Source organism: Mobula hypostoma, chromosome 7 (assembly GCF_963921235.1).
Source record: "Mobula hypostoma chromosome 7, sMobHyp1.1, whole genome shotgun sequence".
Taxonomy (NCBI): domain Eukaryota; kingdom Metazoa; phylum Chordata; class Chondrichthyes; order Myliobatiformes; family Myliobatidae; genus Mobula; species Mobula hypostoma.
In genome coordinates this window covers 184,385,215-184,412,702 of record NC_086103.1, presented here as the reverse complement: position 1 = coordinate 184,412,702, position 27,488 = coordinate 184,385,215, and the positions used below count along the sequence as shown (strand labels likewise).

Below are 27,488 nucleotides of genomic sequence, written 5' to 3'. Positions count from 1 at the left end.
GAGCTCCCTCGACCAGGAGACTGCTGCACAAGTTGAGGAGTTTATACAGTCGCCCCCGGAGGACGGCAAATACACAGCATTCAAAACCCTGCTCATAAGGACTTTCGGACTCTCACGGCGCGAACGAGCACGCTGCTTAATGCACCTGGATGGTTTGGGAGACAGGCCGCCGTCAGCATTAATGAACGAGATGCTGTCCCTGGCTGAAGGACACAAACCCTGCCTCATGTTTGAGCAGGCGTTCCTAGAGCAACTGCCCGAGGACATATGCCTGCTGCTGTCCGACGCAGATTTCAGCAACCCCCGGGAGGTGGCGGCCCGAGCAGATGTGCTGTGGAATGCCAGGAAAGAGAGAGGGCCGTCCGTCGCACAGAACACCAAGCCGCATGCCCAACGACAGACCAGACCGGGCCCGGCAGCAGAGCCTACAAAACCCGGCGACGGGAGTGAGGAGCCCAACGAACAATGGTGTTTCTACCACCAGCGGTGGGGCACGAAGGCCCGCCGCTGCAGACCGCCCTGCAAATTCCCGGGAAACGCCAGGGCCAGCCGCCGCTGATGGCTACGGCGGCTGGCCATCAGGACAGCTTCCTGTACGTCTGGGACAAGCAGTCGGGACGCCACTTTTTGGTCGACACCGGAGCGGAGATCAGCGTCTTACCTCCAACGAGTTACGACACCCGCAACAGAGAACCGGGACCCACCCTGAGGGTCGCTAATGGCAGCACAATACGAACCTACGGCACCCGCACGGGGCGGCTACAGTTCAGCTCCAGCCGGTTCACGTGGGACTTCACACTGGCCGCCGTGGCCCAACCACTGCTGGGGGCGGATTTTCTACGAGCCCACAGCCTGCTGGTCGACTTGCAAGGGAAGCGATTCGTTCACGCCAAGACTTTTCAAACGTTCTCCCTGGGTGAAGCACAGTTGCCAGCCCCACACCTGGACTCCATCACGCTGTCCGACGATGAATTCACCAGGGTCCTGGTGGATTTCCCATCAGTACTGACACCGCAGTTCACGGCAGCCATACCCAGACACCACATCCCGACCCAGGGACCACCCCTCCACGCCTGTGCTCGAAGGCTTCCCCCGGACAAGCTCCGACTGGCGAAGGAGGAGTTCAAGAAGATGGAGGAATTAGGGATCATACGACGGTCCGACAGCCCATGGGCCTCCCGCCTTCACATGGTGCCCAAGGCAACAGGGGGCTGGAGACCATGCGGTGACTACCGCAGACTGAACGAGGCTACAACGCCAGACCGCTACCCTGTGCCGCACATTCAAGGCTTCGCAGCAAACCTACACGGCGCAAGGATCTTTTCCAAGGTAGACCTCGTCCGGGGATACCATCAAATCCCTGTACATCCGGACGACATCCCCAAAACAGCACTTATCACCCCGTTCGGACTTTTCGAATTCCTCCGAATGCCGTTTGGTCTGAAGAATGCCGCACGGACTTTCCAGCAGCTAATGGACGCGATGGGACGCGACCTGGACTTTGCATTCATCTATTTGGACGACATCCTCATAGCCAGCAGTAGTCGGCAGGAGCATCTGTCCCACCTCCGCCAGCTCTACTCCCGCCTGAGTGAATTCGGCCTTACAATCAATCCAGCCAAATGCCAGTTCGGACTCGACACCATCGACTTCCTGGGCCACAGGATTACTAAAGACGGGGCAACCCCGCTGCCCGCCAAGGTAGACGCGGTCCGCCACTTCCCCCGACCCAACACAATCAAAGGCTTGCAGGAATTCGTGGGTATGGTGAATTTCTACCACCGTTTCCTCCCCTCAGCAGCCCGAACCATGCGCCCCTTGTTCACTCTAATGTCGGGTAAGGGCAAGGACATTACCTGGAACCAAGAGGCCGCAACCGCTTTCGTTAAAACCAAAGAAGCCTTGGCAAACGCCGCGATGCTAGTGCACCCCAGAACGGACGTTCCTACTGCCCTCACGGTGGACGCATCCAACACAGCAGTCGGTGGAGTTCTGGAACAACTCATCGAGGGTCGCTGGCAACCCCTGGCGTTCTTCAGCAAACACCTACGACCACCCGAACTCAAATACAGTGCTTTCGACCGGGAGCTATTGGCACTATACCTGGCAATCCGGCATTTCAGGTACTTCTTAGAAGGTAGGCCCTTCACCGCGTTCACAGACCACAAACCGCTTACCTTTGCGTTCACTAAGGTGTCCGACCCCTGGTCGTCCCGCCAGCAGCGACATCTGTCCTACATCTCCGAGTACACGACGGACATCCGGCATGTCTCTGGAAAGAACAATGTCGTGGCAGACGCACTATCCAGACCTACCATACAGGCCCTGTCCCAGAGGGTGGACTATGCAGCGCTGGCAGAGGCACAGCAGGCAGACGCTGAGATCCCCAGTTACAGGACTGCAGTCTCCGGTTTGCAGCTCCAAGACCTCCCCGTAGGCCCAGGTGAGAGGACTCTACTGTGTGACGTAGCTACCGGCCAACCCCGCCCCGTTGTCCCAGCAGCCTGGCGCCGGCGGGTGTTCGAATCCATTCACAACTTAGCGCACCCCTCCATCAGGACAACTGTCCGGCTGGTCTCCAACAGGTTCGTGTGGCATGGACTGTGTAAACAGGTCAGTGAATGGGCCAAAACGTGCATGCAGTGCCAAACGGCCAAGGTGCAGCAGCACACCAAGGCTCCGCCGCAGCGGTTCGAACCCACCCACCGGAGGTTCGACCACATCCATGTGGATATCGTGGGGCCCCTGCCAGTGTCACGAGGAGCGCGGTACCTCCTAACTACGATAGACCGGTTCACCAGATGGCCAGAGGCAGTCCCACTCAGCGACACCACCTCCGAATCCTGCGCCCGAGCACTGATCGCAACCTGGGTAGCACGCTTTGGGGTACCGGCCCACATTACCTCCGACAGGGGCGCCCAGTTCACCTCCAGCCTGTGGTCGGCTATGGCCAGACTTTTAGGAACACAGCTACACCACACAACTGCCTACCACCCACAGTCGAACGGACTAGTGGAGCGCTTCCACCGTCACCTGAAATCGGCTCTCATGGCCCGCCTGGAGGGGCCTAACTGGGTGGACGAACTTCCCTGGGTCCTGCTCGGAATCCGCACGGCGCCCAAAGAGGATCTACACACCTCGTCGGCCGAGTTGGTGTACGGCGCGCCCCTGGTCGTCCCAGGAGAGTTCATACCAGCCCCAAGGGGGCAAGAGGAAGAACCCACAGCAGTCCTGGACAGACTACGAGAGAGGCTCGGTAACCTGGCCCCCATACCCACTTCACAGCACGGACAGAGCCCGACCTGCATACCCAAAGACCTGCAGAACTGTAAGTTTCTTTTTGTACGACAGGGCGGACACCGGGCACCGCTACAGCGGCCCTACGAGGGGCCGTTTAAGGTGATCAGGAACAACGGGTCCAAGTTCGTGCTGGACATTGGGGGGAGAGAGGAGGTTTTCACGGTGGATCGACTCAAACCGGCCCATGTGGACTTGGCGCAACCGGTCCAGGCTCAGGCACCGCGGCGCAGGGGCAGACCTCCCAAACAGAGGCCGATCCAGACTGTGGACATTGGGGGAGGTATCGCCGGTTCTGGGGGGGGGGTTATGTGGCGACCCACTTTCTGGCATACACGAACCGGCTCACGAAACAGCACGCGCGGGCAGAGGGCCGGCCCCAAAAAGGGCGCCAGGCCATCTTCACCAGCAGGGGGAAAATCCCGCGCGCAGAAGAGGTCTGGGAATATGCATTCCCCACAGTAGTCCCGTCCAGGGAGGGCGGGAACGGGAAGGCTTTAAAGCGGGCCGCGAAGTTTGAATAAATCTCTTTCATCGCAACCCTAACTCACCGACTCCGTGTGGTTATTCTAGCGCTGTGTGTAGCACATCGCTACAGTAGTACAATTGTTTGTGTGTTATTAGCTTAGGCAGACTGTGTTTGTCTATTATTGTGATGATGAAGATCAGACCACATTTCGTGAGTAATTAATGCAGAAAACCGCGTTTCACAAAGGGTTCACAAACTTATTCTTGCAACTGTACGCAGAGGGTTGAATGAAAATAAACTTGAACTTGATACAAAGCCTTCCTCTGAAACTTCCAGGTGAGGGAGAAGTGAAAGAGGGACTGATATCAGAAACTGAGAGGTGACAAAGGGATATAGAAGATGGAATCCGATACAAGAGAAGAGTGGACCATAGAAGAAAGGGAAAGTGGAGAGGAACCAGAAGAAGGTGAGGAGAAGGGGAATAAACAGTCAACGCTTAGACAACTGAGAGGAAGGGGGAGAAGCCAGAATAAGGTGAGAAGGGAGGAGTACAAGCTGGCAGGAGTTAGGTGAGACAAGGTGAGGAGGAAGCTGGGTGGTTGGGACAGGGAGGGCTGAAATAAGAAGCTGGAAGGTGTTTGGTGGAAGTGACAAAGGGTTGAAGGAGATGGAATCTGATAGGAGAGGAGAGTGGACTATGGAAGAAAGGGTGGAAGCTGAGGAGAGGAACCAGAAATGTGTAGGTGATAGGGAGATGGAGAAGGTGGAGAGAGGAAAGAGATGAGGTGATGGAGGTTGTGGGATAAGGGAAAGGAAAATACAACACACGACTGGGTGAAGAATGTCACTCTTGACCTGAGCTTCCTGGCTGAAGGTTGTTTATCCCAAAGGCCCATTACAACTGCGTTGCCAACTGATACTTACTTCATGCTTTTCCTGGAATTCTGACATGTCAAGCCGGATGAATTTCTGCATTGGGAAAAGAAAACACATGTAAGTAACTTGTTTCTAATGTATGTTTCTTGACAAAGAGGATTTATAAGAATGTTCAAAAGTTCAAAGTAAATTTATAACCAAAATACTGTGAATTCCAATTGACTGGGACACATCAGAACCAGTTCATTTTGGCCCAATTAAGTGGCTGCACCAATCAGTCTAAGTTTCATGGCAATAGTTAAAAATGTATAAAAAAGGCGATCTACTGTTTAACTGAGTAGCAAATTCAGAATGCTGTTGGCTTGCTTCAATTGTTTGCATGATTTGCAGCTCGATGACCTTCAGCTCATACAGAATGAAGAGGTTATAGACAGGAGCTACAGGGAGGCAGTCACCCCTAGGTTGCAGGAGTCAGTAACTGGGTGACTGAAAGGAAAGGGAAGGGAAATAGGCAGCTAGTACAGGGTAACCCTGTGGCCATACCCCTCATTAATAAATATACCACTTTGGACACTGTTGAGGGGGACGACCAACAGGGGGACAATAGTGACAGGGTCTCTGGCACTGAGTCTGGTGCTGTGGCTCTGAAGAAAAGAGAGGTGAAGGGGACCTCAGTAGTGATAGAAGATTCCATAGTTAGAGGAATAGAGAAGAGATTCTGTGGGCGCAATAGAGGCACCCGGATGATATGTTGCCTCCCAGTGCCAGGGTCAGGGACGTCTTGGATGGGGTCCATGGCATTCTAAAGGGGGAGGGGGAGGGTGAGCAGCCAGAAATCTTGGTAGATACTGGCACCAATGACATAGGTAGGAATGGTGCGGAGGTCCTGAAGAGAGATTTTAGGGAGCTAGGTAGAAATCACTGTTTTTTTGTTCACAGACACACCCAACTGACGCTATTTAAAAACTGATCACTCTAAGCACAGTGTAGTGTTTAACCGCCACACAAGTGTATGCGACTGACGTTAGTTAGAAACGGTTCAGCAACAGACTCCTGTCCCAATTAAGCAGCACAGTGTCCCAAATAACTGAAGGGAATCTGAGCTATTTACTTGATTAATCTATGTTCCTAAAGAATTGCTCCAAATAGGCAGCTGCCCTGATTAACTTATGTCCCTATTAACTGGAATATACGTTACAATACACTACACTGAAATTCAAAAGAAGGGGGCATGTCCTTAATGGCGAGGGTCCATAATGATCGATGCTGCCTTCTCGAGGCACCGCTACTTGAGGATGTCCTCAGTGGTGGGGAGGCAGGTGACAATGATGGAGCTGGTTGAACCTACAACTCTCTGTAGCTTTTTTGTATATTGGAACCTCCATACCGGATGGTGATGCAAATAGTTTCTATCCAAGGTACATCTACAGCAATTTGGTGACATATCAAATCTTAAACTCCTGATGAAATATAGCTGTTGGTGTGCCTTCTTCGTAACTACATCAATAAGTTGGGCCCAGGATAGATCTTAAGAGATACTGACACCCAGTTAGAGACATACAGCACGTAAACAGGTCCTTCAAGCCATCTTTCATGGTCCTCACCAAGCAGTCCTGTTTGCTCATGTTTGGTCCATAGTCTTCTAAAACCCCTTTGTCCTCGTACTTATCCAAATGTTGGTACAGGGAAAAACAAAAAGCTTCAACACATGCAGCAGAAAGGGTCTCTCTCCTACCTTCTTGATGTCGTTGTGCATGTACTTAGCAATCTGCTTGGCCAGCTCTGTTTTTCCTGCAGCAGAGATGAGAAATTAATTCAGTACCTGGCCATACTTTGAAACATTAAAACATAGAACAATAAGCACAGTACAGGCCATTCGGCTGACAATGTTTTGCTGATCTTTTAACCTACTTTAAGATCAATTTAACTCTCCCCTCTCATAGGGCCTCCATTTTTCTAACATCCATTGAAGAGTTTCTTTAATGTTCCTACTGTATCTGCCTCTAATACCATCCCTGGCAGTGTGTTCCACATCCACCACTCTCTGTGTAAAAAACCTACCTGTGACACGCACCCCCCCCAATACAAAATTATGCCCCTCGTGTTAGTCATTTCTCTGCTGAGAAAGAAGCCTCTGGCTGTCCACTCGATCTATGCCTCTTATCATCTTATACACCTCTATCAATTTACCTCTTCCAAAGAGAAAAGCCCTGGCTCACTCAACCTATCCTCACAAGACATGCTCTCTAATCCAGGGAGCATCCTGCTAAATCTTTGCACCCTCTCTAAAGTTTCCAAATCCTTCCTATAATGAGGTGACCAGAACTGAACACAATATTCCAAGCATGGTCTAACCAGGGTTTTATAGAGCTGCAACATTACCTCACGGCTCTTGAACTCAATCCCCTGACTAATGAAAGGCAACACACTATACGCCTTCTTAACCACCCTGTCAATTTACATGGCAGCTTTGAGGGACCTATGGATGTGAACCCAAACCCAAAGACAGGTAAGACGAACCGGGCCAGCTGTTCACTGCTTTATCATGCAGAACTTCCACATTACAATCAAAACCTGAACCAGCGTGGATAACTTCACTCACCTCAACACTGAACTGAATCCACAACCAATGGACGCACTTTCAAGGACTCTACAACTCAAGTTCTCAATATGATTATCTATCTATCTATCTATCTATCTATCATTATGTGTTTTTTTGTATTTACAGTTTGTCTTCTTTTGCATATTGGTTTACACAGTATCCATCCTTGTGAGTGTGTAGCTTTTTCATTGATTCTAGTGTGCTTCTTTGCATCTACTATGACTGCTTGCAAGAAAATAAATCTCAGGGTAGTACATGTACTTTGATAATAAATTTACTTTGAAAAGATTTTTAAAGATATTAGTAAAATTCTCATTTATGGAAGAATCTGTTATGTCACCTATTTGGGGAAAGAGAAAGCTATTTGGGAAAAAAATCTGCAATGTTTAAGCTCCTGGACAGAGAGTGGAATGAGTTAAATATCAGAAATTTTACTCATTGTTTTATTGGCAGGCAGAGGGCGAGTGATGTGGCCTCGGCCCTAGCGAGGACTAGGCCTCAAGCTGCGGTGTCAGCTGCTTATAGTCATCCAGGAAAGGCGCCGGAGTACTCCACCAGAGTGCAGGAGGCCATGTGGTGCGGTGTCCAAGCTGGAGTTGGTGCTTGGCAGAAGACAAGCAATATTGTCTTTGACTGCAGACTGCTGCAACGTTCATGTACTCAGGGACATGGACTTATTTTTTGTGAGACTGTATTTTACTGATATCTTACATGTGCTATACGTGTCTTGCATTAGATAAGACTTTTGGTACTGTATTTTGCACCTTGGCCCCTGAGTAACAATGTTTTGTTTGATTGTATTCATGGACATTCACGTATGGTTGAATTACAATTAAACTTGAACTTGATTTGCTCTGTTGCCAGAGGAGTTAATATGGTTGGATCTCTTTTGAAAAGCAGCACAAGTATAACGGGCCAAGTGGCTTCCAAATGCAATAAAGCAGAATCAGGTTTATTATCACTGACATATGTTGTGAAATTTGTTGTTTTGCGGCAGCAGTACTTTGCAAAACATGAAGATTCCTGTAAATTACAATAGAAATAATTAAGAAAGTAGTGCAAAAAGAGAACAAAATAAAGAGGTAGTGTTCATGGATTCATGGACTATTCAAAAAACAGATAGCGGAGGGGAAGAAGCTGTTCCTAAAACATTATAGCATATTATGTGTTTTTCAAACTTTATACAAGAAAGTAGCTAGGTCCATTGCTTTTCACTCATCAACATTACATGTAAAAACTGGGAAGACTTTGCACTCAATAGATGCACCGGGACGGAATCTGATCCACCACTAACAACTCTTGCAGACAATGCACTAGAATACAATACTGTGGAAAAGTCATAGGCACAGTCTTAGCTAGGGTGCCTAAGACTTTTGCACAGTTCTGTAGTAATCTTATGTATTGCACTGTACTGTTGCCACAAAAAAAAATCAAATTTCATGACATATGTGAGTGACGATAAACCTGATTCTGATTTAGGACTCTACTGTGGATTGAGAGTGGGAAGGGGGCAGGGAGAGAGGAATCATGGTTGGGAAAAGTGGAAGGGAGAGGGGAGGGAGTGGAAAGCACCAGAGGCACATTCTGTAACGATCAATAAACCAACTGTTGGAATCAAATGACCTTGCCTGGTGTATCAGGGCTGCACCCACACCAACCCCCTGCCCTGGCATTCCTTCTCTACCACCTGTCCCACACCTCTCCCATGGCGCTTCACCCTTGCCATTCCCGACATCCTTTGCTCTTGCCAAATTTACAAACTCTCTGCTCTACATGACATATACAGTACGGTGCAAAAGTCTTGGACTCCCTACACACACACACACACCCCCCACCCCCAAGACTACAGCCGCCTGAGGGCCCGCCAATACACATCCCCTGAAGAGAACATCATACTCACTCGAATGGTTACACTACTAGTTTAAACACAACCCCTTTCCTGCGGTATAACTCAGCATGAAGGAAGATATAGCTCACATGCCATCTTTAAATTTGCGGATGATACATCTATTGTTGACAGAATCTCAGATGGAGATGAGAGGGCGTACAGGACCGAGATATACCAGTTAGTTGAGTGGTGTCACAGGAACGAACTTGCACTCAATGTCAAGAAGACAAAAGAGCTGATTGTGGACTTCAGGAAGAGTAAGACGAGGGAACAGGAACCTATCCTCATAGAGGGGTCAGAAGTGGAAAGAATGAGCAATTTCAAATTCCTGGATGTGAAAATCTCTGAGTATCTAACCTGGTCCCAATATATTGATGTAGCCATAAAGAAGGCAAGACAGGGGCTATATTTCATTAGGAGTTTGAGGAGATTTGGTTTGTCAACTAAAACACTCAAAACTTCTCCAAATGTACAGTGGACAGCATTCTGACTGGCTGCATCACCATCTGGCATGGGGAGGAGCCACTGCACAAGATCAGAATAAGTTGCAGAAACTTGTAAAATTAGTCAGCTCCATCATGGGTACCAGCCTCCATAGTATCTAAGACATCTTCGAGTGCCTTAGGAAGGTGGCGTCCATTTTTAAGGATCCTCACCACCCAGGACGCCCTCTTCACACTGTTACCATCAGGGAGGAGGTACAGAAGCTGGAAGGCACACACTCAGCGATTCAGAAACAGCTTCTTCCCATCTGCCATCCGATTTCTGAATGGACATTGAACCCATGAACACTACCTCACTACTTTTTTATTTGTTTTTTTGCACTATTTAATAGACATATATAAATATACTTAATTTAACTGATTTATCATAGAATAATAGAATCAGAATCAGGGCTGCACACAATCAGCTGGAGGAACTCGACTGATGAAGGGTCTTGGCCTGAAATATCCAACTGTTCATTCCCCTTCATAGATGTTGTCTGACCAAACTTTATTCGCAACCTCCGTAATCCCCCTCAGTTAATGGAGCTGAAGCCTTGTGCCAGACTTACTGGCCTGGGACAGTAATTGATGCTGCTCCTTGCATTTTTCTTAGAATTCTTGTGCATTGAAGATCACATGTACACTACATCTTGAAGGACGGACTCTGCATTAGCACAAAGCTCAGGAGTCACTTTCAGCATGCTTATCAGCCAGAAGACTTAACTGTTGTCCTTAATAATATAGTTCTGAGGGATAAGTATTTTCTCTGGCTCCAGAGAAAGCTTTCCTGCCCCTCTTCAAAATAGTTTCTTGTGATTTTTCTTTACATCCAGCTGAGAAAGCAGACAGAATCAGTTTAACATGTCATCCAAAAGACTGATTGTCTGAGAGTTATGTTTTGGAGAGCCAGATTCGGTGACGTTTTCATGTCTCTGGCAGCATAATCATGAGAGTCTTACCCTGGGAGGTACAGATGACAGAGAAAGTCAACAGGGCTTGGCTGCCAATGGCCGAAATGGAGTCCAGTATGAGAAGAGAAGAGAAATGCATTCAGAATCAGAATCACACTTATTAGCAATGACATATGTTACGAGATATGGTGAGCAGAACAGAGTGTGACTGTGGTGGAGAACAAGTCCAAGCATTACTGGCCCTCCTGACCTTCACCAGCACAGTAGAATAGTGGTTAGTGTAATGCTTTACAGCACCAGCAATTAATGATTGGTGTTCACTGCCTGTCAGGAGTTTGTAAGTTCAACCATGAATGCATGGGTTTCCTCCAGTGCTCTGGTTTCCTCCCACATTCCAAAGATGTATGGGTTAAGGTTAGTGAGTTATGGGTGCGCTATGTTGGCATCGAAAGCATGGTGACTCTTGCGGGCTGCACCCAGCACATCCTTGGAACGTGTTGGTTGTTGATGCAAACAACACATTTTACTGTATGCTTCACAAATAAAGTTAATTTATTGTCAACCTACACTTCATTCTGAATTCTGTTCTTGCTTTCCCTTGTACTACTTCAACGTACTGTGTAATAATTTGATCTGTTTGAACAGGTTGCCCTGACAAGCTTCTCACTGTACCTCAGTATGTGTGAAGATAATAAGCCAATTCTAGTCCCAACCCCACTGTATCTTCATTCATTAAAATGCTTCTTAAATACTGACTCCTTGCAATCTGCCTTAGTACCAGATTTTGTTTGATGACTTTTCTGTGGAGATGTTTAGGGATGTTTCATTGCTAAAAGCCAGTTGTTGCCATGATGTCCTGTGGAGGGAGTGAAAAAGTGAAAAGCTGCAGTTTCTCAAGTACCCAGAGGTGTTGCCGTTGAGCAAACTTCCTCCAGCCACAAGGGCATTGAGTCAAGGACAGCATTTCTTACCTATCCCTGTGACCAGGTGCTGAAGGCAGTGGCTGAAAGTACTTCCTCGGCCATGAACAACAGTAGACACCTCCGCCAACCCAGAAAGCCCACAGCCTTTGTCAAAGCTGGAGATTAACCACAGCCTCAGCTCAAATCAGCAGGCTTGCTCGCCATGGCGTTTGACTGGCAACTGAAAATCAATCTTGGCAAGGAATTAAAATTTCCTGAGTTCATCATATCATCATCCCCAAGACATGACATGGTTATTCAGTCAGAATCTTTGAAACAAGTGGTCATGGTAGAACTGACAGGTCCTTGGGAAGACCAGATTGAGGAAGTGTTTGAAAGTAAGAAAGCTAAATACCAGGAGCTGGTAGAGCATTCCAAAGATGGGTGGAGGGCACAATGTGAACCTAGAGAGGTGGGATGTAGAGGTTTTCCTGGCTGCTTACTGTGCAGAACGTACTCTCTCCTTGGCATTATGGGGGCTGCAAAGAAGAGAGCCATCAGGACCGTCACAGAGGTTACTGGGCGAGCCTCCAGATAGCTATCGATCAAGAGGTGTGACCCATGGACCAGTGTTTCTGGGACACAAACCAGGGGGCCTGATCAACCCTGGCTGGATCGCCTGGGCAGGGTGTCTGATGTTAAAAGACCCAATGACCCCAGGTTACATCACTGATGATGTGTTCCAGCACATCCTAGGATGTCTCTCAGCATCTCCAGTGCCAATAAAAAATATTCACCCCCCCCCGGGGAAGTTTTCATGTTTTATTGTTTTACAACATTGAATTACAGTGCATTTAATTTGGCTTTTTTTGGCACTAATCAAAGTGAAAACAAATTTCTACAAATTGGGATAAATTTATTACAATTATTAAACACAAAATAATTGACTACATAAGTACTCACCCCCTTTGTCAGTATTTAGTAGACACACCTTTTGCAACAACTACAGCCTTGAGTCTGTGTGGATAGGTCTCTGTCAGCCTTGCACATCTGGACACTGACTTGGACCCTCCAGGATGTTAACTTTGTTGTTTTTAAACCATCCCTTTGCAGTTTTGGCTTTATGCTTGGGGTTATTGTCTTGCTGAAAAACAAATCTTCTCCCAAGCCACAGTCCTCTTGCAGACTGCATCAGGGTTTCCTCCAGGATTTCCCTGTATTTTGCTGCATTCATTTTAACCTCTACCTTCACAAGCCTTCCAGGGCCTGCTGCCGTGAAGCATCTCCACAACATGATGCAGCCACCATCATGCTTCACGGCACGGATGGAGTGTTTTTGATGGAGTGGTGTTTGGCTTACACCAAACATGGCGTTTAATCTGATGGCCAAAAAGCCCAATTTTGGTTTCATCAGACCACTGAACCTTCTTCCAGCTTACTTCAGAGTCTCCCACATGCCTTCTGGCAAATTCTAGCCCAGATTTCATGTGAGTTTTTTTTCCAACAATGGCTTTCACTTTGTCACTTTCCCGTAAAGCTGCAACTGGTGCATCTGCAGTGTCTCCCATTTCAGCCACTAAAACTTGTCTACTGGTGGCCTCCCTCATCCCCTTCTTGCACGGTCACTCAATTTTAGAGGACAGCCTGCTCTAGGCAGATTTACAGCTGTGCCATATTCTTTCCATTTCTTGGCAATTGACTTAACTGTACTCCAAGGGATATTCAGAGACTATGAAATTTTCTTGTATCTATCTCCTGACTTTTCAATAACCTTTTTGTGGAGAGACATGGTGTGTTCTTTTTGCCAGGACCCTCCAGTTACAGGTGTATTTTTACTACAATCAATTGAAACACTTTGACTGTACACAGGTAATCTCCATTTAACTAATTCTGTGACTTCTAAAACCAATTAGCTGTACCGATGATGATTTGATGTGACATATTAAAGGGGGGGGGAAACAATACTTATGCAATTAATTATTTTGTGTTTTATATATGTAATTAATTTAGATCAATGTTTTCATTTTGACACAAAAGAGTCTTCTTCTGTTGAAAAAAGCCAGATTAAATCTACTGTGATTCAATGTTGTAAAACAATAAAACATGAAAACTTCCAAGGGGGGTGAATACTTCTTACAGGCACTGTACATGGCTGCATCCTTCCGGTGAAGATACAAGTACAGGGCTGTGAAGGAGGGAGACAGACTTAGCGACAGTTAAGATATTGGTCAGCCTGCAACAAGTACTGTGTACAGAGTAACATATGGAAAATGCAAGAGGAAGGCCACTCTGATAAAGGAAAGATGGCATTGAACTAGAAAGAGTGCAGAAAAGATTTACCTGCATGAAGAAGGACCTAGTACTTTCCCGGCGTATATGATAAATAAACTCTTCTTGGGCTTCCAGCCAGGTACAGGTATCATCTTCAGGGATTAAGATGGCAGAGTCTGTCATTGAAACATTGGTATAATCGATATCTGTATCCAGCTGGGAGCTTGAGAAGAGTTTATTCATTTACCGGGATGTTACCTGGACTTGGGCCTGAGTTACGAGGAGAGCTTGTGTAGACTTTACTCTTTTGAATACAGGAGATTGAGGGTGACCTGATAGAGGTTTATAGCCATAATCATAGTCATACTTTATTGATCGCAAGGGAAATTGATTTTCGTTACAGTTGCCCCAACCAAGAATAGAGTATAAATAGAGCAATATAAAACCATAAATAATTAAATAGTAATATGTAAATTATGCCAGGAAATAAGTCCAGGACCAGCTTATTGGCTCAGGGTGTCTGACCCTCCAAGGGAGGAGTTGTAAAGTTTGATGGCCACAGGCAGGAATGACTTCCTATGATGCTCAGTGTTGCATCTCGGTGGAATGAGTCTCTGGCTGAATGTACTCCTGTGCCCACCAAGTACATTATGTAGTGGATGGGAGACATTGACCAAGATGGCATGCAACTTGGACAGCATCCTCTTTTCAGACACCACCGTCAGAGAGTCCAAGACCAAGAGGGGCAGAGATAGGGTGAAAGCACAAGAGTGCATAGGTTTAAGATCGGAAACGAGACATTTTAAATTAAAGGTGTGTATTCTGAATAAAGGCGTGTTTTCTGAATGAAAAGCCAGAAATAACGGCTGAGGCAGCAACACTTAAAAGCCATCCAGAGAAGCACATGGAAGGACAGGACAGGACAGGTCTGGAGGGCAGTTGGGGCTCATCAAGCATGGTGGACAGCCCATCTAGGAGAAGGAAAACTCTGATTTCAAACCTCCACGGCCATGTGGCTATATCCACTCATGGGGAAGGCTTCCGGAGTAAACCCAGAGGGAAAAATCTGGATCTGGAGTCCCTCAAGTAGTCCTACTTTGAGTTCAATGCAGATTGACAACTCCTGCAATGCTTCTGGAGCCAAAATGTATCGGTGTCTACCTTTCGTTTGGTTTCATCAGTTGTGTGGAGAGGGTGAGCTTGCTACATGGGCAATGACTTGCAATCCGTATCATGTTGCCTTGGCTTGTGTATCCAGACAACTAGGATGCAACATCCACCGTTGACCTTGACCGACGGAGGCCTCGCCCAGAGGACGGTGGGCCAAGTGTGACAGATGGGCAACACAGCTAGCATGGATCAGTTGGGCCAAAGGGCCTGCTTCCATGCTGTACGAATCTGACAGAAAAATGGTGACATTTCCCAGACAGAGCAACACACACAACATTTTGGAGGAACTCAGCATGTCAGGCAGCATCTATGGAGAGGAATGTTTTCTCTCCAAGTCAATATTCTGAGCCAAGGTCCTTCTCCAGGAAGGGGAAAGAAACTAGAATAAGAAGGTGGGGGAGGGGAAGGAGCACGCAGGAGATAGGTGAGAGCAGGTGAGGGGGAAGGTGGGTGCATGGGAGAGGGGGAATGAATTGAGAAGTTGGGAGGTGATGGGTGCAATAGGTAAAAGGGTAAAGAAGGAGAAATCTGACAGGAGAGTGGATAACGGGAGTAAGGGAAAGATGGTTTTTGACCTGAGGTATAAATAGTAGAGTCAATGCCTCCCTCCGCAAATGGATCCTTGACTTCCTGACCAACAGACCACAATCAGTAAGGGTAGACAGCACCTCAGCCACAATTATAATAAATATTGGTGCCATAAATATAGAAAACCAACGGCACAATACAGGCCCTTCAGCCCACAAAGTTGTGCCAAACATGTCCCTACCTTAGAAAATACTAGGGTTACCCATAGCCCTCTATTCTTCTAAGCTCCATGTACCTATCCAGGGGTCTCTTAAAAGACCCTATCGTTTCCGCCTCCACCACTGTTGCCGGCAGCCCATTCCACACACTCACCACTCTCTGTGTAAAAAACTTACCCCTGACATCTCCTCTGTACCTACTCCCCAGCACCTTAAACCTGTGTCCTCTTGTGGCAACCATTTCAGCCCTGGGGAAAAGCCTCTGACTATCCACACGATCAATGCCTCTCATCATCTTATACACCTCTATCAGGTCACCTCTCATCCCCCGTCACTCCAAGGAGAAAAGGCCAAGTTGACTCAACCTGTTCTCATAAGGCATGCTCCCCAATCCAGGCAACATCCTTGTAAATCTCCTCTGCACCCTTTCTATGGTTTCCACATCCTTCCTGTAGTGAGGTGACCAGAACTGAGCACAGTACTCCAAGTTGCATCCTCAGGAAGGAGGCATAAAGGGTTGCATCCTTAGCCCCCTACCCTACTCCCTGTATATTCATGGCTACGTGGCTGGAATCTGCTATAAATTCATCTACAAGTTTGCAGATGATCACACCGTAGTGGGCGATATTTCAAATAACGATGAGTTGGAGCACAGGAAGGAAACAGACCTTACTACATGGTGTAAAGGCAACAACCTTTTCCCTCATTGTCGACACAACAACAATTACTCACTGACTTCAGGAAGGAGTGGGTGGGGTGGGGGTAACATGATCTGTCTACATTAACAGTGTTGAGGCTAAGAGTGTTGAGAAATAGTGGATACAGCCCAGTCCATCACGGGTAAGGCCATTGAGCACATTTACACAAAGTGCTGTTGCAGGAAAGCAGCATCCATCATTAGGGACCCCCACCATCCAGGCCATGCTCTTTTCTCACTGCTGCCATCAGGAAGGAGGTACAGCATCTTCGCAACCCACACCACCAGGTTCAGGAACAATTATTACTCTTCAACCTCAGGCTTTTGAATGAGAAGGGATAACTCAGTCACTACTCCAACACTGAACTATTCTCACTTTAAAGGACTCTTCATCTCATGTGCTTAATATTTATTGCTTGCTTGCTTTATCTAACTATCTATCTATCTATTTATTTATTTATTATGTTTTTTTCTTTTTGTATTTGCACAATTTGTTATCTTTTACACATTGGACGTTTGTCTGTCCTGTTGGGTATGGTCTTTCATTGATCTATTGTGTTTCTTTGTATTTACTGTGAACGCCCACAAGAGAATGAATCTCATGGTTGTATATGGTGACACAGAACCATAGGAAAATAGAAAATAGGTGCAGGAGTAGGCCATTCAGCCCTTCGAGCCTGCACCGCCATTCAGTATGATCATGGCTGATCATCCAACTCAGAACCCTGTACCTGCCTTCTCTCCCTGATCCCCTTAGCCACAGGGGCCATATCTAACTCCCTCTTAAATATAGCCAATGAACTGGCCTCAACTGTTTCCTGTGGCAGAGAATTCCACAGATTCACCACTCTCTGTGTGAAGAAGTTTTTCCTCATCTCGGTCCTAAAAGGCTTCCCCTTTATCCTCAAACTGTGACCCCTCGTTCTGGACTTCCTGCATCTAGCCTGCCCAATCCCTTTAGGATTTTATACGTTTCAATAAGATCCCCCCCTCAATCTTCTAAATCCCAACGAGTATAAGCCTAGCTGATCCAGCCTTTCATCATATGAAAGTCCTGCCATCCCAGGAACCAATCTGGTGAACCTTCTTTGTACTCCCTCTATGGCAAGAATGTCTTTCCTCAGATTAAGGGACCAAAACTGCACACAATACTCCAGGTGTGGTCTCACCAAGGCCTTGTACAACTGCAGTAGTACCTCCCTGCTCCTGTACTCGAATTCTCTTGCTATGAATGCCAGCATACCATTCGCCTTTTTCACCGCCTGCTGTACCTGCATGCCCACTTTCAATGACTGTTGTATAATGACACCCAGGTCTCGCTGCACCATACATGACATACATGTACTTTGATAATAAATTTACTTTGAACTTCGAACTTTTTGAACTTTAAGTTCCTGGGTGTGCAGCCTCAATGTGCTGTTGGCAGTGTAAAGGTTTTATTTTAAAAACATCAGCTACCTGGAGCATTGTAATCTCTGCGCGTATGATTAGGGAAGGTTTAAGGAGCGTATGGGACTAGCTCAGGAAGGCATATTGGTCAGCACGGATGAGTCGGGCTGAAGGGCCTGTTTGTGTACTACATAATTCCATGACTACACTGTTATCAGTACACAGCAAACTGATCTGTATCTGTTCTTGCATTTGATTTGTAAAGTGATCTGCAGGCATAAAACACTGCTGATGTGTCTTCACTCAGAGGGTGGTGAGTGTGTGGAATGAGCTGCCAGTTCAAGTGGTGCATTTGATTTCTATTTCAACAATTGAGAGAAATTTGGATGGGAGGGGCAGGGAGGGGCATTTGGATAGGTACGTGGATGGGAGGGGCAGGGAGGGGCATTTGGATAGGTACATGGATGGGGGGCAGGGAGGGGCATTTGGATAGGTACGTGGATGGGAGGGGCATTTGGATAGGTACATGGATGGGAGGGGCAGGGAGGGGCATTTGGATAGGTGCATGGATGGCAGGGGCAGGGAGGGGCACTTGGATAGGTACGTGGATGGGAGGGGCATTTGGATAGGTGCATGGATGGCAGGGGCAGGGAGGGGCATTTGGATAGGTACGTGGATGGGAGAGGCATGAAGGGCTATGGCCCAGGTGTGGGTCGACAGGATTAAACAGAATCATAGTTTGGCATGGATTAGATGGTCCAAAGGGCCTGCTTCAATCAAACCCAGTTCCTGATTTTGGGTGAATCACCCAGGAACATGAAGGGGATCTGGAGGCAGGTGGCTAAAAACGGCCTGTCCTGGGGCTAGAGGACAGGGTATGTGCTTGAGTGAGAGGGAAGGAGGGAGGAACGAAGCTGGAATCACTGTTGTTGCCATTATGTTCTGTGTTTTTCTGCCAAGCATAGTGGGCATGCTAAGTTGGCACTGGAACATGTGGTGACATTGCGAGCACATCCCTGGGTGTGTTGGTTGTTAACACAAATAGCACATTTCACTATATGTTTTGCTCTACATGTGATAAATCAATCTGAATCTGATTGTCCAAAACGACTCCCTCAAGTGTACCTATGATACACTGAACATCTTTCAGTGTTCCGTCAAACACTAACAGGACAGTGAGAGAATAGGGTTGGATACATTAAATTCTCTTCAATATCCCTGCAAACACTTGGGGCTGTGTTACAGGGGTTCCATCAGCATCTGTGCATTCTATTGCTTGTCAGTGGCAGATGACCGGAGAATGAGTGTGGAGAGATTATAGTGTTGCACGCAGCTGCTAACATCTTAATTGAGTTTAAAATTCAGACTGATATTGCTGAGTTCCCATGGTATTAGCTACCCTGACACTGATAGCTTCTCCTTCTAGACTGTGGAATATGTTTCCTCTTCCAACATATCCATAAAACTGTGTGGGCACGGGCCATTCATCCCAACCTCTGCCAGAGTGGCTTCCCATCTCACATCCCCATTTGCCCCTACATTGATTTATCCAACTTCTGGCAATTCCTCCCCCCTCCTCCCCTTCTCTCTTTTTCCATTCTGCCTCGCCTCTCACCACTTCTTTTCTCCTCAGCTGCCCATCACCTCCTCCTGGTTCTCTTCCTCCTTCCCGTTCTCCCGCAGTCCACTCTCCTCTCCGAGCAGATTCCTTCTTCTTCAGCTCTTCATCTCTGCCACCTATCACCTGCCATCTTCTTACATCAACCATTCTCCCCCAGCCACCCACCTTTCCCCTCACCTGGTCTCACCTATTACCTGCCATCTTGTACTCCAACCCCCACCCCCCCCAAACCTTCTTATTCTGGATTCTGCCCCAGTTCTGAAGAAGGGTCTCAGCCCAAAATGTCGACTGTTTATTCCTCTCCATAGATGCTGCCTGCCCTGCTGAGTTCCTCCAGTATTTTGTGTGTGTTGCTCCACATTCCCATTTGTCAGATGCCACATTACTGTCAGGATTGAGCACTGGGTTACGTGGGGAGACTGGAGAAGCTGGAATCGTTCCCTTCAAGGCAGAAGATATTAGGGAATATTTGCAGAAATATTCAAACCACCCAGGCCATGCTCTTTTCTCACTGCTGCCACCAGGTAAAAGGTACAAGAACTTTAGGACTTGCACCACCAGGTTCAAAATTACTTACTACCTCACAACCACCAGGCTTTTGAACCAAAGGGGATAACTACAACCACTTGCTCATCCATTGAAATGTTCCCACAATCTGATAGAGGTGTATAAGATGATGAGGGGCATTGATCGTGTGGATAGTCAGAGGCTTTTTCCCAGGGCTGAAATGGCTGCCACAAGAGGACACAGGTTTAAGGTGCTGGGGAGTAGGTACAGAGGAGATGTCAGGGGTAAGTTTTTTACTCAGAGAGTGGTGAGTGTGTGGAATGGGCTGCCAGCAATGGTGGTGGAGGCGGATACAATAGGGTCTTTTAAGAAACTTTTGGATAGGTACATGGAGCTTAGAAGAATAGAGGGCCATGGGTAAGCCTACTAATTTCTATGTTCGGCAGAACTTTGTGGGCCCAAGGGCCTGTATTGTGCTGTAGGTTTTCTGTTTCTAATCAATAATTTCACTTTAAAGACTCTTTATCTCATGTTTTTGTTATTTATTGCTATTTATTTATATTTGCATTTGCACAATTTGTCTTCTGCACTCTAGCTGATCTTTCATTGATCATGTTACAAACTCGCTCTCTGCTCCACGTTGACAAATACAGTATAGATTTGCTGAATATGCCCATAGGAAAATGAATCTCAGGGGTGTATATGGTGACATATATGTACTTTGATAATAAAACTTATTTTGAACTGTAAGAATTCTGAGGGTTCTGATTAAGGAAAGGCAGGGGAACAGTTTCCATAGAGTAGCAGATCTCCCGGTAGCCACCCACTTCAACTCTGCTTCCCACTCCCATTCAGATATGTCCATACATGGCCTCCTCTACTGCCATGATGAGGCTAAACTCAGGTTGAAGGAGCAACACTTCATATACCGTCTAGGTAGTTTCCAGCCCCTTGGTATGAACATAGAGTTCTCCAACTTCCGGTAATTCCCTCCCCCTCCCTTCCCCAATCCCTATGTCACTGTGCCCCCTCCCCAGCTGCCTACCACCTCCCTCATGGTTCCGCCTCCTTCTACTACCCATTGTGTTTTTCCCTATTCTTTCTTCACCTTTCCTGCCGATCACCTCCCTGCTTCCCCTCCCCCACCCCTTAATCTTTCCCCTTACTGGTTTTTCACCTGGAACCTACCAGCCTTCTCCTTCCCACCCTCCCCCCACCTTCTTCATAGGGTCTCTGCCCCTTCCCCCTACAGTCCTGACGAAGGGTTCCGGCCTGAAACGTCGACCAATCGTTTCCACGGATGCTGCCTGACCTGCTGAGTTCCTCCAGCGTGTTGTGCATGTTTCCATGAGTAGCAGTTTGGGTGCAAGCTAAACAGAGGGGAGCAACAAACAAGGTGATGGAGGAGCCCAGCAGGCCAGGCAACATCTGCGCAGGGCAGTGGACTCGACCGAGAGTCACAATGGGAAACGTTGACTGTCCATTTCTCTCTGTGGATGCCCCTGACCACTAAGTTCCTCCAGCACCATGTCTGTTGCTCAAGATTCGTACCTGCACTCTTGTGTGTCTCCAAAACCAGAGTGGAGATAAAAACATTTGTGGATACACACTCAACAGAAACGACTGAAAAAGAATTAGATAAACAACTACAAAGAAAAAGGGTTCGTGTAGGCATGGACGAAGAACACAGGAATGGCTCTAATTTCAAAGTTCAAAGTAAATTTATTATCAAAGTACAAATAGATCACCAAATACAAACCTGAGATCTGTTTTCTTGAGGAGCATATTCACAGTAAATGCAAGAAACATAACGAAAGACTGCACTCAGCAGGATGGACATACAACCAAGGTGCAAAAGACAACAAATAACTATCGAGAACGTGAGATGAAGAGTCCCTGAAAGTGCATCCATATATTGTGGGAACAGTTCAGTGTTGGGGCCAGTGAAATTGAGCGAAGTTCTCCCCTTTGGTCCAAATGCCTGATCGTTGAGGGATAATAATGTTCCTGTGCCTGGTGGTGTGGGTCCTAAGACTCTTGTATTCTCTATCTGATGGCAGCAGTGAGAAGAGAGCATGACCTGGGTGGTGGGGGTCTCTGATGATGGATGCTGCTTTCCTGCAACAGCGCTTCGTGTAGATGTGCTCAATGGTGGGGAGGGCTTTACTCATGATGGACTGGGCCGTGTCCACCACTTTTTGTAGGACTTTCTGTTCAAGGACATTGGTGTTTCTATACCAAGCTGTGTTGCAGCCAGTCAATATACTCTCCACGTCACATCTACAGAAGTCTGTCAAAGTTTCAGATGCCATGCTGAATCTTCGCGAACTTCTGAGGAAGTAGAGGCATTGCCGTGCTTTCTTGGTAATGGCCCTCACAGAACGCTGGTGCAGTAATGATGAAATGAAAGGCCTCTTGAACTGAAAGGGCAGCACGATAGCGTGGCGGTTTGCAAAACACTTTACAGCACCAGCGATCGGGCTTCAATCCCCGCCGCGGTCTGTGTGGAGTTTGTAGGTTCTACCCATGACTACAAGGGTTTCCTCCAGGTGCTCCAGCTTTCTCCCACATTCCACAGATGTATGGGTTAGAGCCTGTGAGTTGCGGGCATATGTTCACATCATAGCATGCTGATACTTGTGGGCTGCCCCAAGCACACTCTTGGACAGCGTTCATCGTTGATGCAAAAAGGCATATTTCACTGCATGTTTCGATGTACGTGACAAATAAAGCTAATATGTTAATCTAACTACTTTCCTTGCACACCTGCCTGAAAGGGTGGTGGATAGAGATTTGATAGAATCTTCTGAAAAGTGAACTAGATAAACAATTGCACATTAGTTGCTCGTCAGTTTCTGTGTGTAATTTTTCTTTGATTCTATTGTACTTCTTCGTTTTCCTGTAAAAAATCCCTGAAAAAAAAGAATCTCAGGGTTGTATGTGGTGACATACACGTACTTTGGTAATAAATTTACTTTCAACTTTGAAACAATGGAAAAGTAATGGCACAGAAGAAGAACAGAGGAGTAGCTCTAATTAAAGCGAACTCGCAAATTGCTGGCACAGTGATGATGGACAGAACGGCCTCTGTACTGTGAGTATTTACAATCTATGGGCCCTCTCTAACCAGACTAGTTTGCCCAGCAAGATGACACTGCTAACCCACATGTGAAGCACGCTGGGGCAGGAAGGGGGACGAAGTGAAAGGGTTAAAAGCTCCTGGGTTCTGATCTCGGAGTGGCCCAGGGCTGTAATCTCCAGCAGGCAGCAAATGGCTTCAGCATCATTTAATTTAACAATTACCTATCCCAGACGAGCCGAGGAACAGGAAGACCAGGGGATGCTCATCGTCTGCCCAACCGTTCTCCTTTCTTCGGATGGCTACATTTAAAAGAAAAAAAGAGCGAATGAGAAAGACTTAGAAAAAAATATAAAAAATCGATTCTTCTTCTGCTCCCTACAATTATCACTAAGTATACACGATGTTATACCATCTTCATCCCACGCAATAGGCACCAGCAGCCATTAGCCCATCGGAGATTTCATTAAGGAGCAGGACCCAGGAGGGGCCAAATTGAGTTTGTATGGATCTCCTGAGCCTGCCCTCCCAGTTATGCGGATGGACTGCGCGCTGTCTGGCGGAGCACGCGGCGTTGCCAAGGAGATGGGATCGACAGTGAACGCAGGGGCAGGGGGTGGGGAATGGGGTGGCGGTGGGGGTCTAGGAGAGAAGGGCGTGGACGCGCACGCACACAACTAAGTGACCCACTGCAACCTGCTAATGCGGAGATTATTAATAATAATAAAAATTAATCTGTGGGAATTTGCTTGTGTGTTAGCTAAAGGACATCCGCCCAAGTTCAGGGTGACTCTGCTGCACGCTGACTGACTCCGTGCATTAAATCCGATTTTGAAAAACCTGAAATGCTTGAATAATAGAGACTTGATTGGATTACTGTGATAAATCTATATCAGTCTTTAATCTTTCCAAATGTACCGGGGATAGAATCCTCCTTACATTCTCTTTCTTCTCCTCTGTGCGCTACTCACCCACTTTAAGGACTTGTGTGTTAAATTTCACATTGGACTTCTTGTGATTCAACAACAGAATATTAGCATCTTACACAGAACAGTGTGTTGGGGTAGGGAGAAACCCCTGCCAAAACGCTTGACATACTTCGTAGTCAAGGTCAGAAAGGATCCATCCCACCATTCCACACTCCCGACTGATGTTGGGATATACACATCACCGTAAGACACAGAAGCAGAATTAGGGCATTCGGCCCACTGAGTTTGCTCTGCCATTTCCTATCATGGCTGATTTATTATCCCTCTCCAACATATTCCTTTGCCTTCTCCCCGTAACCTTTGGTGCCCTGACTAATCAACCTCTGCTTTAAATATACCCAATGACTTGGCCTCCACAGCCGCCTGTGGCAATGAATTCCACAGATTCACCACCATCTGGCTAAAGAAAGCCCTCCTTAGCTCTGATCTGAATGGATGTCCCTCTATTCTGAGGCTGAGGTTTTTGGTCCTAGACTCCCCCCCACTATAGAAAACATCCTCTCCACATCCACTCTATCCAGGCCTTTCAATATTTGATAAGTTTTAATAAGATCTCCCCTCACTCTTCTAAACCTCAGCGAGTACAGGCCCAGAGCCATCAAATGCTCCTCATACTCTGACCCTTTCAGTCCTGAGATCATTCCTGTGAGCCTCCGCAGGACCTTCTCCAATGCCAGCCATCTTTTCTTAGATAAGGGCCCAAAACTGCTCACAAACACGTAGGACTTGTGTGCTAAATTTCAGATTGGACTTCTGGAATAACGAGACACTAGTGTCCGCTGCAGAACACTGTGTCAGAGTGGGAAGAAACCCCTGTCGTGATGCTTGATATAGTGTGTGGTCAAGATCAGAAAAGTTCCATCCCACTATCCCACACTCCCTATTAATAAAGCACTACAGCACACAAACAGGCCCTTCGGCCTACCTAGTCCCTGCCAAGCTATCAATCTGTCCAGTCCCATCGACCAAACCCCTATACCATAGCCCTCCAGTCCCATCATGTAACTATCCAAATTTCTCTTAAGTGTTCACATCAAACACACATCCACCCCTTCCACTGGCAGCTCGTTCTACACTTGCCCCACCCACTGAGTGAAGAAGTTCCTCCTCATGCTCCCCTTAAACATTTCACCCTTCACCCTTAATCTATGACCTAGTCTCACCCAGCCTCAGTGGAAAGAGCCTACTTGCATTTACCCTATCTATACCCCTCATAACTTTGTATATCTCTAACAAATCTACGCTCATTCTCCTATGCTCCAGGGAGTAAAGTCGGAACCTGTTCAATCTTTCCCTATGTTGGTATTTATCACTGATATATCATGTCCTTTCTCTCATGATCTGCTGCCCTCTCCTATCAGATTCTTTCTTCTTCAGTCCTTATCTCTTCCCAGCTTCTCACTTCATCCTCCCTCCCCCACTCACCCATCTTCCCCCTCACCTGGTCTCACCTGTCCCCTGCCAGCTTGTCCTCCTCCCTCTCCCCCCACCTTCTGCCCCTTTCCTTTCCAGTCCTGAGGAAACAGAAAACAGAAATTCTCCTCTCTCCACTCATTCTATCCTACCTGCCAAGCATTTCCAACATATTATGAGTTTATTACCTTGTTGATGCACAGCCCTCTCATCTCAGTCAGTGAGTTGGGATTTCATAGAAACATAGAAACATAGAAAATAGGTGCAGGAGTAGGCCATTCGGCCCTTCGAGCCTGCACCGCCATTTATTATGATCATGGCTGATCATCCAACTCAGAACCCCGCCCCAGCCTTCCCTCCATACCCCCTGACCCCCGTAGCCACGAGGGCCATATCTAACTCCCTCTTAAATATAGCCAATGAACTGGCCTCAACTGTTTCCTGTGGCAGAGAATTCCACAGATTCACCACTCTCTGTGTGAAGAAGTTTTTCCTAATCTCGGTCCTAAAAGGCTTCCCCTCTATCCTCAAACTGTGACCCCTCGTTCTGGACTTCCCCAACATCGGGAACAATCTTCCTGCATCTAGCCTGTCCAATCCCTTTAGGATCTTATACATTTCAATCAGATCTCCCCTCAATCTTCTAAATTCCAACGAGTACAAGCCCAATTCATCCAGTCTTTCTTCATATGAAAGTCCTGCCATCCCAGGAATCAATCTGGTGAACCTTCTTTGTACTCCCTCTATGGCAAAGATGTCTTTCCTCAGATTAGGGGACCAGAACTGCACACAATACTCCAGGTGTGGTCTCACCAAGGCCTTGTACAACTGCAGTAGTACGTCCCTGCTCCTGTACTCGAATCCTCTCGCTATAAATGCCAGCATACCATTCGCCTTTTTCACCGCCTGCTGTACCTGCATGCCCACTTTCAATGACTGGTGTATAATGACACCCAGGTCTCGTTGCACCTCCCCTTTTCCTAATCGGCCACCATTCAAATAATAATCTTTTTTCCTATTTTTGCCACCAAAGTGGATAACTTCACATTTATCCACATTAAATTGCATCTGCCATGAATTTGCCCACTCACCCAACCTATCCAAGTCACCCTGCATCCTCTTAGCATCCTCCTCACTGCTAACACTGCCACCCAGCTTCGTGTCATCCACAAACTTGGAGATGCTGCATTTAATTCCCTCATCCAAGTCATTAATATATATTGTAAACAACTGGGGTCCCAGCACTGAGCCTTGCGGTACCCCACTAGTCACCGCCTGCCATTCTGAAAAGGTCACGTTTATTCCCACTCTTTGCTTCCTGTCTGCAAACCAATTCTCCACCCACACCAATACCTTACCCCCAATACCGTGTGCTTTAAGTTTGCACACTAATCTCCTGTGTGGGACCTTGTCAAAAGCCTTTTGAAAATCCAAATATACCACATCCACTGGTTCTCCCCTATCCACTCTACTAGTTACATCCTCAAAAAATTCTATGAGATTCGTCAGACATGATTTTCCTTTCACAAATCCATGCTGACTTTGTCCGATCATTTCTCTGCTTTCCAAATGTGCTGTTATCACATCCTTGATAACTGACTCCAGCAGTTTCCCCACCACCGACGTTAGGCTAACCGGTCTATAATTCCCCGGTTTCTCTCTCCCTCCTTTTTTAAAAAGTGGGGTTACATTAGCCACCCTCCAATCCTCAGGAAGTAGTCCAGAATCTAACGAGTTTTGAAAAATTATCACTAATGCATCCACTATTTCTTGGGCTACTTCTTTAAGCACTCTAGGATGCAGACCATCTGGCCCTGGGGATTTATCTGCCTTCAATCCCTTCAATTTACCTAACACCACTTCCCTACTAACATGTATTTCGCTCAGTTCCTCCATCCCACTGGACCCTCTGTCCCTTACTATTTCTGGAAGATTATTTATGTCCTCCTTAGTGAAGACAGAACCAAAGTAACTATTCAATTGGTCTGCCATGTCCTTGCTCCCCATAATCAATTCACCTGTTTCTGTCTGCAGGGAACCTACATTTGTCTTTACCAGTCTTTTCCTTTTTACATATCTATAAAAGCTTTTACAGTCCGTTTTTATGTTCCCTGCCAGTTTTCTCTCATAATCTTTTTTCCCCTTCCTAATTAAGCCCTTTGTCCTCCTCTGCTGA

General features: G+C 46.9%; 1 protein-coding gene across 2 annotated transcripts in view; it reads right to left on the bottom strand.

Moving 5' to 3' along the window:
- Nucleotides 1–27,488, bottom strand: part of clpb (ClpB family mitochondrial disaggregase) — a 210,632-nt gene that overhangs the window by 46,005 nt on the left and 137,139 nt on the right. For both annotated transcript variants that reach the window (XM_063054713.1, XM_063054711.1), the window contains exons 8-10: nucleotides 23,135–23,212; nucleotides 6,378–6,433; nucleotides 4,691–4,735 (exon numbers count right to left, since the gene is read on the bottom strand). In XM_063054713.1, coding sequence (XP_062910783.1) covers nucleotides 4,691–4,735; nucleotides 6,378–6,433; nucleotides 23,135–23,212 — 179 coding nt within the window. The remainder of the gene's footprint in view (nucleotides 1–4,690; nucleotides 4,736–6,377; nucleotides 6,434–23,134; nucleotides 23,213–27,488) is intronic.